The following is a 14,379-nucleotide window of genomic DNA, read 5'->3' on the forward strand; positions in this document are numbered from 1 at the left end:
TAGGTACTGATTAATTCAACTGAAATGATCTATAACGTGGACCTTGTTTAGACTAATAGCTGTTATTTGCGTTCAATTAAAACAAACGTGGACTAACTTCTGTCTTGCTTCAGATTTGTTTGCATTACCCGCAAGGCTAGAAATTGATTTAGCTTGGCTTCCAAACTAAGGTGTGATGATTCATGTAGTCCAACGAATTTTTTTTCGAACCCATGACTCATTTTGCTTGACACCTGACGCTCCTTTTCTTCATGTGATCTAACAACTAAAAATTAAACATCCAACAACTCATTTTTTCGATTAAAATCTACGTTATCATGGAGCTGAGTTGGAAGGCACAGCTTTGGAGAACTACAGTATCTAATTGAAAATGAAAGTTGGAAGGACCCAAACGCCCAAGAAAGGCCCAATTCTTGGACTTAAATACGGTTTTCCCTTAATATCATTAAACATAGTGAAAGCATCGATTCTTTTCAAAATTTTAATCAAAGACTTGAGGAACAGATACTGCTCAGTTGTAGAACTGGGAGCTTAGTACCATTCATAGTGGGTCACGATTCGGGCAAATAAGAACGGTATTATAGCCAGCAAGTACTCGTGCAGTTGTGCCTCAGCAACTGCTCCCACGCAAGCCCAAACCGAGCTCAAGTGCATTCTTGCTCCATACGCTTGTTCAAGACTTCAAGTGCAAGTTGTTCTAGAACTTGGAATGCAAGAGGAGTAACTATATCCCTGCTTATATATAGTTGGTGTATATTTTTCTCCATTACAAGGCTTTTCAGTCTCTCAACAGAGCGAACAGACCAAATTACAAGATGTAACACTCTCGAGGACTGATACATTCGGGATATTTAAAATGAAACCCCATCTTTTCCCACTTAACCATAAGCCCTGAGTACGTTTCCAAAATACTCACCCGAAAATGCTTATATGCAGCAGGTTTCATGGAATGATGGAAACCTTCCATGGTGAAGGACATTGGCAAAATACAAGTTCACCTATACAATGTAACTGTAGTTTTACAAAAATACAGTGGAAAACTCTGGTTTATCCTCCACCCTTGTTTCTGGGTGTCAGCATCTTCTTCTCACTAGACCTACGGTTTGGAACCAAACTAGGCAGGCAACACTGGTGGCCAGTCCTGGACGATTTCACCCTCTCAGATATTGAATCTCTACTCGGAGTTTTCTTGCTATTGCTATCAGAATTTGCGCCAGATGTATATGGGCTTTCATGACTTGCGTTTGATTGAATACCAAGTTTTGTAGGTTTAACTTCGAGCGTTCCATCATCTGTATTTCGATCGCCAGAATCTTCATCAACTTGAAAGCTCTCTCGGAAGAGGTCAGATAACTTCTTTTTCTTACCAGTTGGTGAGAATTCGGGTTTCATGTTTTCTGCTGTACCCATAAAAATAGTTTTATTAAGTTGAGGAGTTCCTATGAAGCTACTTTGATGGTTTGGAGTATTGCCACGAGACGGGGTATTGCCGCAGGATGGAATAAAATCTGCATATAATTTGATAACTTCATAAAAAACCAACAAAATGATACGATGATAATTGTCTTAGAATTAAAAGAGAAGTAACTTCTAAAGGTCTGTGATGGGGGGGAAGGGATTTGCATCCTCTATTCTGACAAAGTAACTTTGGCCAACTAAAACCTTCTATTTTTTGTTTTCAACACCAGATGGCCAAAACAGCCTATGATATGAAATTCAGGGTATACTTGAAAGTTTTAACTCCTCAACAGCTAAGAGAAACCAAGGCCAAATATTTCCATGTCGGGCGATAAATCGGACCCCCAAAAACCGATATATATCAGATATATCGATATATTGGTGGATATATCCTTTGTTGACTGGTCAAAATTTTGTTTTGTATGTCGATATATTTAAAATATTGGAAATATTGCCAATTATATCAGAAATATCGCTAATTATATTAATAAAAATTGGACAAAGATTGGTCAAAGTCAACGATCTATATATATTGTATATATCAGTCAATATATATCAACATATCGGAAAATCTGATATATATCGGATACAAAATGTGTCAATATATCCATCTGATATATCGCAATATATCCATATCGGGTACATAAAAAACCGAGATATATCAGCAATATTTTGGTCCTTGAGAGAAACGCAGTGACAATTTACCTAGGGTGATATGGACGACATAGCCAGCCATTTTGGATATCTTTTTGGGCGCCGGACAAAGTATACATGCTACATAAATTATTTCTGTTGAAAGATTGTTTGAACACACTATACGATAATTTCTAAGACCAAAGAGTAAGTGAACTTATATGCAGCTGATGAAAGGTGTTCTTACCACCATTGACACTCAGGAAGTCATCGTCGCAATCAGATTCTAACCATGCTTGGGAGTCAAAGAAGATCTCCTCTTTACTACCTGCAAATAAACACACACAACACTCAAACATGACAATCTTATAATGTTAATGAGTTAATTTAATAAATAATGTTAAAGCAGAGTAGCCTGAGAGATAGATTATAAAAACTAGTGCAACATGGGTTCTACTATGATAATTGATGATTTGGTTCAATGTTCTAACTAGCGCTAGGGCGGGCCGAGGGAGGACGCACTAGGTGGTCACTTTTGTTTTAAAATATATGAATGTGATACTCTGAGATATGAAAAGGTCAAACTTTACTTCTTAGAAATGCATAAGAACTCTCCGCCAAACATTTTCCATAGTTCAAAGTAGAACCACAAACAAAATACATCTTAAAATGCCAAAATATTTCTGCAACCAAACATTTTCCGTAATCCAGACAGAAAAAGTTATGAACTTAGGTATCTAACTCTTCTTCTCCATATTCATCCATGTAGGACTCAAATTTATGTCCTAATATGTTACAACGTCCTCTTCAAGAAGTTCTCTTCCATAAAAAATAATAGTGTTCTTCCTAGGCTCTAGGACATTATTTGCTCCATATGGTTCTCTAACCCTTTCCCAAGTAACTACCAAACCAGACTTGACATCTTCATCATCACCACCATCAACACCCATTCCTTACACCTTACTAACTTCACTAGAAATTAGAACAACTACATCTCTCTCCTTCTCCTCTTCTTGTTGACGAGTGGAGATAGACTAGACTTACCGTTGGGCATTGGCTAGTCGCCCAGTACCTCGTCGGACTGAATTGGTATAGTCCGCGTAAGTTGCCCGACATTCGGTCCAATCGATTTCCTAAGCAATTAGAGTAGACGAGTTGGAGAGGCACAACCTACCGCCTAGAAGGCCTTCTAGGAAGGCTTTTAGATAATTATTTTCGTACCTAGCCATTAGACATCCCCGATTAATAATAGTAATAGTAATAATAATAATTAAAAAATAAATAAAGAAGAAGAAAGAAGAAAAAACTAGAATATTTGAATCTGAAAATAAATCCTAAACCATTTCCATCACTACTAAAACCCAATTTATTCCTTTTCCTGAAACCGGGTCTCTATTTTTGAGGAAGCCAATCCATTGCAGGTCTGATCGATTCAGGGGAGAAGCCATTTCAAGTAAATAACAATAAAATTGTATTTTTGAATTTGGAGAAGAAGTTGGGAGAGAACAGAGAGAAAAAGAGGATACGGCCTTGTTAGTTTCGGCCTTGTACCACTTCAGTATATATATAGGAAAATAAGAGTTTACAATAATAGAAACCTCCTAAAATAATCGGGTTAATTTTACACCTACATTTCGTTTACTAATATTCCCTTTATCATTTTGGTTGGGGTTCTGAAGAATCCACTTGAGAATTCAAAGTTCTCTTTCACTTCTTAATGGGGTTAAAACTAATCTCTCACCAAAATCCTAAAGATCACCATTGGCTAAAAATTGTGTCGTGGTCACTGATATATGTTGACATGAGTTCTCTGAAAACCATGTTGGGGAAATTACTTAAGTCTATGTTAAGACTTGCTAGAGATTATTGTTATTCATATGATCAAAACTAATGCATCTCCAGTGTAGGACATATAATAAAATTATAAAATACTCCAGAATCCATATTTTATCAGTGGCCTAGTGTTCCACAAGAAAAATACTCTTAAAATGGTGCCTAAAGACAAGAATCTAAATCCTACGTCAGGCTTAAGATATATGTAGAAGAACTGGATCTGCAGCACAATGTTGTATCCATTTCCATTGGTGTTTCCATGAGTACCACAAATGTTTTCAGCAGAGTCAAATTTAACTCCCCTGTCCCCAGTTTAATAGTTTAGTTAGACATTTGCAATCTAATTTGCAGATGTGGTCCTCATGCCTCCAGTCTTTAAAGTTAGGTACAGGAAAATTTATTTCTATTAAAATATGTCCTTTATCAACATGACTGGCAACAGCACACCACAGACACACCATACATACTCAATTTGGTCCCTGTGATTTGCAACTAACACTGTGCATCAACTTCAAAATGCTGTATTCATTTCAAGAGAGGGATAACAAGTTCACAAATAAATAAGGACTCGCGAGTATCACAAGTTTTTTTCAGTAAAGTCAAATTTAACTCCCCTCTACTCAATTTAACAGTTTAGAGAGACATTTGTAATCGAACTTGGAGGTGTAGTTCTCATTCCACAAGTCTTTAAAGTTAGGTATATGATAGAAATACATCCATTGAAACATGTCCTTTTATCAACATGTTTGGCAACAGTGCACTAGCGACACACCATATTTAAGTGGACTAAGTTTGGTCCCATGATCTGCAACTAACTCTGTGCTTCGAAATGCTCAATTCAAGAAAGGGAAAACAATTCTGGAAATAAGTACTCACATGAGGATTCAGTTTTCATTTCCTAAGCTACAAGAAGAAACACAGTGCAAAACCAAAATCGATAACAAAAAATACAATTCAGAAAAAAACACATTATAAGAAACAAAAAAATCTCAATCGTGCATACGAAGACTTTAAAAGCTAAGTCTGTCTAATTTGTCTATAGCTAAACAAGCCAATTTTACTCTGATATTTGAGCATGGCTAGACTGTAGATGTTATAAAACTTAAATTGTTTAACCAATCATGGAATTTTCATTACGCAACAACTATAAAAGCAGAGTACGTAGACGGAGGACAGTTGACTATTACATGTTATGCTAATTGTAGAGCATATTGGTATGCATAGATAGATAAGTAAAAAGAATGACAAGATGCTCTACCACGAGCAAAAAAAATGAAGTACACATGAATAATATGAAAGACACATGAAAATTTTGATTTTGTCAATACCCAGGAATAATTTGAAAAAACAATAACTCAACAAAGTAGTATACATAACATATAATTGATAAGCGTATAATTTGATATACCCATTAACTATTTTACAATAAACACTACAAATGGAAAAAACTACAGAAATCATCAACAACAACTTTTAATGAGAAGTATGATAAATCCACAATTTTGTCCCAGAGACTCATTGGATCTCTTCTGAATGTTGAACCCATGCCAGCTAATGAAAAGTATCTTGGCTCTCCTGTTCTTTTTTCTAAGTCAAAAGTCAGTTACTTTTCATATTTGACTCGGACATTATTTCAAAAATTGCTATTTGGAAAGCCAAGGTACTGGTAAAATAACCGTTTTAAAGAGTGGGGTGAAGCCTTTCAATCGATGGACACCTTTCACCTCCCAATCCACACTTTTACAAAAATTGACAACACGTGTAGGAATTTTTGGTGGAGAGGAACTAATAAAGCCAAAGCCATCCACCTCACTAAATGTAAGAACATTGCTAAGCCCAAAACTTCTGGAGGGTAAGGATTTAGACTCAGTTGACACAAAAATTTGGCTATGCATGCTAAAAAGTAGTGGAAAGCATTATCAGACTCTGACTCTATATAGTAACTAGTATGATTGACAGCAAAGTATGGGAAAATTCTCCACCTTAAATTTTTATCTTCCACCACCAAGTAATGCCTCCTATACCTTGAAAAGCATGGGGAAAGCAAAATATATCAACAAAAAAGGCACTCTTTGGAGTATTCGGAATTGGAAGAAAGTACTTCTTGGTTTGATCCTTGGATACTAAATAATGGTAAGCCAACTTGTTTTAGGGATTTAGTGAGTCAAGAATCATATGACAATAGCAAGGCTGCTGACTTCATCTTGCCTAATGGTGCATGGAACTTTACTCTCCTGAGAACAATGCTCAGTAGAAACGTGCTCAGTTTGATCCTCAATATAAGACCTACTATAAATGAAGAGGATAAACTGATATGGACGAAGTCCAATTCTGGCAAGTTCTTGTTTTTATCTCCATTCCATATAGCTAGGTTACTGGAATTATGTGATGTCCAGTCCTCTAATATCCCTAGACCTAAAACTCTAATTAAAATTTTCTGTGCGACTTAGAACCTTCATCTTGTAACTTTTCAACAACCTAATCCTCACTACAGATAACTTGTATGCCCAGCGTATTTAATGTTGATCTTAGAACCCACTATGCAACCTTGCTCCTGAAGAACCTAATCACCTATTTTCTTTCTCTTTACCCTTCATCTAGGAGTATTTGGTTTGCCACCCTTTTAGCTATTAAATGGGATTTTTTTCTTTATTGAAAAAAGGTTCGTAAGAATTTTGTCTTAGCCTTGATTCTGAGTCTACTGAACATGGAAGTTAAACTGCTTATGCTTTTTTCTTCTTAAAGCAAGTTGGCATCACAGGAATCTTATTAAGTGCCAACACAAGAGATGGGATTCAACTAGTATTCTTCAACAGGTTTTCACAGACTGGATGGAATGGGCAGATCATAACAGAACAATCCTGAGCAACACATCATCACGACAAGGCAACAGCACTTCCAGTCCTGACTCTCACTGGATCCTACCTCCTGTTGGCTGAGTTAAGATAAATTTTGATGCAGTAAAGTTAAGAGACACTGTTCTTTGGCTGTGTTTGTGTGGGAATAGCAATAGAGATTACTTATTGGGGTTTACAAACAGAATGGAAGCATTCTCTCCAGGTGAAGCTGAATTTCTAGCAGCTGACCTAGCAGCTAAGGGGGCAAAAATACATCACTGGAGAAGTGCCAACTTAGAAGGAGACTCAAAGATGACACTTTATGTGGGTCATTCCTATCCAAAGAATAAATAAATAAATAAAATGTTTTTCATATGATGAAAACTAGTGCATCTCCAGCGCAGGACATATAAAATGTTCCTAGAGACTCCATCTTCCAGAAGCTCTTAATATCCTGACTCCTGACATCCAAAATACATGTTATAACTACTACTTGTATCAGTATTAAATGTTAATCACATGATGAACCTAATGCATCTCTAATGTAGGACATATAATAAGTTCCTCCTGAATCCATATTCTATAAGCTCTCAATATCCCGACTTCTGACATAAAAAAAGAAGTTATAATTACTTTTGAATTACTGCTAAAAACTAAATCTTACAGAGTTCCACTGTGGTAAAGACATCCACCAAAATTCTAAGTCAGTTTCAAAGTGATTTGTAGATTAACTCGATGTCATCTAATGCAAATGTCGTATACAGTTCCTTTTGAACTCTCCAAGAGTGACATTTAAAGACAAGTTTTTTCAGCAGAGTATAACATAAATTCTCTGTACTCAATTTAACAGTTTAGCGAGACATTTATAATCCAACTTGCAAGCGTGGTCCTCATTCCCCCAAGTCTTTAAAGTGAGGTACAGGATAGAAATTAAAACATGTCTTTTTATTGACATGTGCACTAGTGACACAACATATTTAATTGGACTCAATTTGGTCCCCATGATCTGCAACTAACTCTATGCATCAACTTCGAAATGCTTCATTCAATTCAAAGAAGAGAAAACAAGCCCTCAATTATGGACTCACATGAGATTTCAGTTTTCATTTCCTAATGGAAAAGTAATATCGCTAGCAAAACATGCAATTCAGAACAGAACACATTGTAAGCGAAACAAAATTCCCAATCGTGCATACGAATAATCTAAAGGTAAATCTGTCTAAAAAATCGCTAAAAATCCAATTATTGCTGTCATATATGAGCATGACTAAACTGCAGCTTTTTCTGTCACACAATAGCCTATATCAACAAACTACATACTCAGTAAGAGAACAGATCTCCAGTAGGTCTTATGCTAATTAAGAAACTTATTACAAAGTATGACAAGACGCTCTACCACGAGCAAAAAAAACATATAAATAAATAAAATAAATAAACATAATTTCTCTATCAGCACCCTTGTATTGATATTAAATAATTTAATAATATCATTACATATGAATAATTCGAAGAATAATAGTTGAACAAAGTAGATACACAATAATATAATATTGATAAAACAATAATTTGCTACACGCATTAAGTCATTAACAACTTCATACTAAACAATAGAAATGACAAAAACTACCGAAATCATCTACACCAACTACAAAAATAATAATAAAAAACACCATAGATAGCAGACATGAACATAAACAAACATACGAACATAACTATGGACTTAAACGTTAAACAAGAAGTAAAAAACATACCAAAGTCTCGAAACCCAGTTTGTGGAAGCATCGGAGAAGACTGAGACTTGAAACTCAGTACAGAAACAGGCGGGCACTCTCCATTAATGGGTTTATCGTTCTTAGCTGCATCTTCTTTTTTGTAGACTGAAGCACAAGAGCCCATGTTTACTTACTTCACTTATGATGAGTTGGTTATGATGATACTCTTTTCATAACAAGAGTTGAAAACAAAGTGGGAAGTAAAGTAAGTAGAAAATGGTGCGAAGAAAAATCTATGAGAAAATCTAGAAAGAAAGAAGAAAGGGACTTGAAAGTGAAGTGATGTGGTTATAGTAAAAAGTGGGTCCTACACCAATCAGATAAAGGTGAATGGAGATAGATTTAATAATCTGACACAGGTACAGAACAAAAAGAGCTGCTGACTCCTTTTTGGTGGCTACATGTGCTTTTGCGTTGGCCAAATTTTTGGCCCTTTCTGGCTGCCTATGGTAGTAAATGGGCTGGGCTGGGCTGGGCTGGGCTAAAAGAGGTCTCAAGCTTTAACATACGATGGGAGATCCAAATGATCAGTGAGTTTTTTTTCACAAAGTCACAATAGAAGTCTAATTGACAAGCCAACCTGTTCATTGTATAGATAGATAATCCACGTTTTCTGGTTTTCTTCATGACTATATGGAGAAGCAAAAACAGAATAGGAGATTAGCAATACCGAGGCAATTCATAAGCTGAAATCAGTAACGTTGTAAAAGTCTCTTATAGTGGAACTTTTGCTCGCATCGAATCGTAGATGTTTCCCTAATTTACAGGGTTTTACCATGTAAAAAACGTCTTTGTTTCTCATATTCCTTATTTTCTGCACAAGCCTTATGATTTATGTTCTTCTGAAGTTTATTGTATTGTAGTTGTCGTTTGGATCGCCAAACCCACTACATGAAACTACAGTTTGTAGAATTCTCTACTTTCCTCTTTGTTTGGTAAGTTAAAATATATTAAAAAGAATGTAAAAAATTACAAGTTTTATGTGGCAGTGCTAATGCCCATAGTCACTCATACATGTCTCACATACAAACCATAAGCTAAGCACCTCCTATTTATATATCCATGAGGGTCGTTACTAAAAATAGTCTCATTGTACAAGTATGAGTCACATTCAAGGAGGTACGACAAGTTCTCAAGCAGAGTTTCCATCTGTTGAGTAGTTCCCATGGCATAGATAGTGAATTTGTAACTGCCACGACAGCTGACGAATCGGGCTTAACTCTTTCTCTTGCTACTGCTGTAATGAACACTGCCGCAATTGAAATAATGACAGAGTTAGAAGACTGGGAAGTGCTTCAAAGCACAGACACTGGGTTGGGTACGTCATCCTTCAACAAATGAAAGTGTTAGGGTTTGTTTGACAGCAATTGAAGGAGAGGGTCTTTCTGAAAACTTAATAACGTCGAATTACTTCATTGTAGATTCAAGCTCCGTCATGCATGGGGCATTGCGGAGCGGTTAATTTTGATGCTTGAGGAACTGGTTTTTGCATATTTGGTGTCGGAATCAGGCACTGAGGGCATCACCAATGGGACCTTGATATGGCCCTGTATCTTCAAATTTAAGAGAACAATACATAAATGGGCTTCCAATGCAGCAGCCTCTATATTGGCCCCTATAATTACCATCAACCTTAAAACTATGGAGGGGGAAATTTCTATCACATTTATAGAGGTCCCGGTCCGATTTAATTAAGATAAGACCAAAATGGGTCAAAATAATTTCAGTTAGTTGGTAATACCAGCAAAATTGGTCAAAATTACAATTAAGTTGTATATTGGGAAATATCCCAGGTTCGAAACCCCACCCGAACAAGTTGTCTTTTTTAAACTTTTTGTACCAAATTTAAAATAAAAATAAATCACAATGAAATGTTACAAATGGGACACGAACCCAGAACCTCTGGGTCTTGGGCTATCTACACTTCCAAATGCCAATTTCACAAGAATTGAAAGTTAATACAAGATTTAAAATTAATTTTAAAGGTTAGCATTGTAGGACACAAAATATAAGGGTCCTCTATGTCCCTTCTCTCCTCTATACATATCTTCAAAATGCTGATGTGGCCCTCTATTATGAGGGCCTTCATTGGTGATGCCCTGAGGAGGTAGTTTAACAAAATTCTCAAAACTATGTTGATGATGCAGATGATGAGGATATGGTTAGGAAGCACAAAAGGAGGAAGCAACAACCAGACTCGAGGAGAAGTAGTCAGAGGACAAATTCAGCTGCTACTACTCTGCCAGAACATACTACTACTACTTTGCCAAAACATATTGTAGAGCCTTCTCTAAATCGGCTAAACCAAACTTGGCAAGATCGTAATCAGCGTTCGCCAGGTTCTTCTTCGCATGAATTTCCTCAAGGCAATAATTGTCCTCAGACTTCCTCCATTTCTTCTGACATTACTACAGCATCAATTTGACGGTTGTTAGTGGGTGAAACATAACACAACTTAGTAAATGATTGAATCCATTGATCAGACGGTCAGACCTCAAATACACGTTTTTATCCTCTAATAATGCTTCAATTTAATCTAATTATATGATCAATAATATAGAGAACTATATTATTGTTTTTTTAAGATACAAATCTATTCTGAACCAAATATCTAAACAACTGAGAAAAATTGACAAAAAGTCAACGATCAAAGTCAATGGTCAACTCAAGGGCCAAAAACTCAAAAGCTCATAAAACAAGGGCTCAACCATTTTCTAGACATAGGCTAAACACCTATAGCTTCAAAAGACCAAAGGCTCAAACTTCCAAATACATGGGCTTAGGCCCAAAGGCATGGTCCTATCCACTCAATTCTAAAAGGCATAAGAGGTTATAGATTAGGTTGTTTGATTGATAAGCAAAAGAAGAGGGATAAACTATAAGTGTAGAGATGCCCACAAAATAAGGGAGCTAGCTAAGTAGTAACTAGACTCTAGTAGGAGTAGGATATCATAAATAGATAATAGTTTTTCTTTAGTTTTTATTATTGTTTTTCATTTTCATTGTTTTTAAGCTTCAAGCTTCATTGAATCAAAGTTAGTTTTCTTCAATTCAAAATTGTTTTTAATCTTGTCTTTCATCAAATTTGTTCTTTAAAACATCTTCTTATTCATTCATTCACACCCAAAAAGCTAGTTATACTCATTTGAATAAATCAAATGAGTATAACTTACTAACCAAATTATCTTTCCATATCATCATTTTACATATTTTACACTTAACCAATCCAAATATTCATGTCTTAATCATCAAAACCCTTAATAACTAATTGTTGTCTACATCTTCATACATCAAAAATTTACAAATAGAAAATGAGAAGTTAAGAAAAGGTTTAGTTTTTATCCATCCATACTTCTTCTCTTCATAAGATCTAAGAAGAACAACTTCAACCCATTACTCCCACAATCTATACAAGTGTCATCTGTCATCATAGATTGGATCCCTCGCCCTAATGATATAACCGTAGAAGACGTGGATGACCTACGTTGCAAGATCAACATGTTGGAATTGTATGACTCTTAAAATTGAAAGATTCAGTTACTTCTTTTGTTAAAAAGCTCCAATCACTTGAAACTGCTCGTGCTACATCTGCAACACTATGAGATGCTCGTGCAACCGTTGTTCTTTGTGAACAAGAATTGTCTAAGTTTAAATGTCTCTCAAATCCCAAGAACTTGCAGCTAAAAATGCCAAAACTGAACTTAGGAAAGCCCGAATTTGTGCTGAATTTGTCCAAGGCTACCTCAATGACGCCAAGTCTACAATTGAACAAGTTTTATCCAACAACCCTAATACCAAACTTACACTTCAAGCAAAACACACTACTAAAAACAAAGGCATTATATATTAGTTTTTAACCGATATAAAAGACCTATTATATCGATTTTGCAACACACTTTGAACCGATATAAGTACCTCCAATATAAAAAGTGGCTGAAACTGATATAACAAATGTGTTTTACATATCGGTTACTAGAAAACCGATGTCTAGCTTGTAGACCTAAAATTATAGTATAAACTGTTGTAAAACCGATATAAGTAACAACAAAACCGATTTAACAAATATTTATAATATCGGTTATTAGGCAGTTTGTTATATCGGTTATTCCACTTTGAGCTGATATAATATCTAATCAAACGATATAAGAAACTGATATAATAAAATATGAAACGATATAAGAAACCTTGGCCGAAGATATTATATCGATCAGTTATATTAAAAATTGATTGAGACCAATTTTTGTAACCGATATAAACTATACGTTTTTTTTAGTAGTGACATGTTGATTTTGGTAAGATAAAAAAATATCTGATGAAGGTTACAAGCACTATTTCAAAGGCACCAGGAAACTCGGACGACGAAGCAAGTAGTAGAAGAGAACTCTATGAGTCGATTGAGAGAATTAATTAATTTTTTTTTTTTTTTTTTATAATGGGAATTCATCTCCACCATAACAATAATAAGGTGGTTGGTAACGTTGGGATAGAGTCAATCTCTTTTGATTATGGGAGTGATTTGACGGAAGCTTACTTGTCTCCGCTAGATGATCCTCTTATATATACATGATCCCGGTAAGTTGAACAAACATTTTTATAAAGTTGTTGATTTCCCTGTTAATCACGAGGTTTTTTAATGATGATAATAACAATGATGTAGATGGATTGGCGTGGATGAATGATTACATAGCAGTCGATGGTTTCAAGCACATTTTGTTATCGGAGAAGATCTAATCCCTTCAGAGATATTAAGCTTTCGAGCTCTACTGAATCAACCTCAAGAGTAAGGAACAAACAAATTTAACTTTTTCTATTTTGTTACAATGTGAAGTTGGATTTTACTTATTTTCTCTATAGGTATGAAGAACACATTCTCAACCATTATTGCTTGTGGGATAACGAGAAAAGGCGTAAATTTATAATTCAGTTTGACGAATTGAATAGCCACCCAACTTTCAAGGAGCAAACTCGTGATGCGTTGGACAATCTTAATGATAATAACCCCCAATTCAACTTTAAGTACTATATTGAAAAACCATCACTATTGTTTAAACGCTTTAGGGGTTATAATGCCGACCTTAGGCATCCAGATTTTAGAACTTTGTATTACTTAATGCGATGCGGTTTCCACCATGGTCAAATCTATCAGGTTTACTTCACATTCATTAGCTTCTTTCTTTAAATTTTATCATATCATTATCTTTTATGGAGAAACAATTATTTTCTTTGTTACACAGGATCAATTCAGAACATTCCAACAGATAGAGAAGGAATTGCGCTGCACTGTACTTTTCCTTTCGCTATTGACTTGTTATGTCATGAACTTGCTGGCATCAATTTTCTCGAAAGGTTTTGGGAAACATGTAATGTACTTTACCTTTTTCCTTTTTTTGCTCAAGTAATTTATTAAAAGACCCACAATTAATTTGTTTGGTGCAGATCCATTATAATATTGCATGATGATGGGATTGGCCGGTGGAGTGGTGGAAGCATTTGCAGTACCGACATTTTATGTTCTCGATTCTGATTTACAATACTAATTCCCGTGTGCTTGGCTATGTATTGCCTTTTTATTTTCCTTTGGTACCACTATGTTTTTTTTTTTTGTTGGAAACTAAGTTGTAATAATAATTAATGCTTCCTGATGTTGACTGTGAAATGCTTCTTAGGATGATAGTGAAACTTTTATGAATCATTGTGAGTCCGAACTGTATTGTACTTGGTGGTTGTCGAAATAACTTAATCAGTATTCTCTTATTCATTATTCTAACAAAAACCTCTAATCTTACAGTTTCGCATAATTTGTTTTTTTGGGTAATCAAAGTTATATATAACTTGTAGGGATATAT

At 35.3% G+C, this 14,379-nt stretch overlaps 1 protein-coding gene across 1 annotated transcript; it reads right to left on the reverse strand.

Moving 5' to 3' along the window:
* Window positions 1–716: 716 nt before the first annotated feature.
* On the reverse strand, window positions 717–8,895 carry LOC147496883 (uncharacterized protein At3g27210-like). Its single transcript, XM_086559739.1, has 3 exons — window positions 8,513–8,895; window positions 2,339–2,419; window positions 717–1,508 (listed from the first exon to the last, which is right to left on the reverse strand). The coding sequence occupies exons 1-3, from the start codon at window positions 8,655–8,657 to the stop codon at window positions 1,048–1,050; spliced, it is 687 nt and encodes a 228-aa protein (XP_086415865.1). The 5' UTR covers window positions 8,658–8,895; the 3' UTR covers window positions 717–1,047.
* Window positions 8,896–14,379: the final 5,484 nt, after the last annotated feature.

This window comes from Coptis chinensis, chromosome 5 (genome assembly GCF_015680905.1).
Source record: "Coptis chinensis isolate HL-2020 chromosome 5, ASM1568090v1, whole genome shotgun sequence".
Classification (NCBI taxonomy): domain Eukaryota; kingdom Viridiplantae; phylum Streptophyta; class Magnoliopsida; order Ranunculales; family Ranunculaceae; genus Coptis; species Coptis chinensis.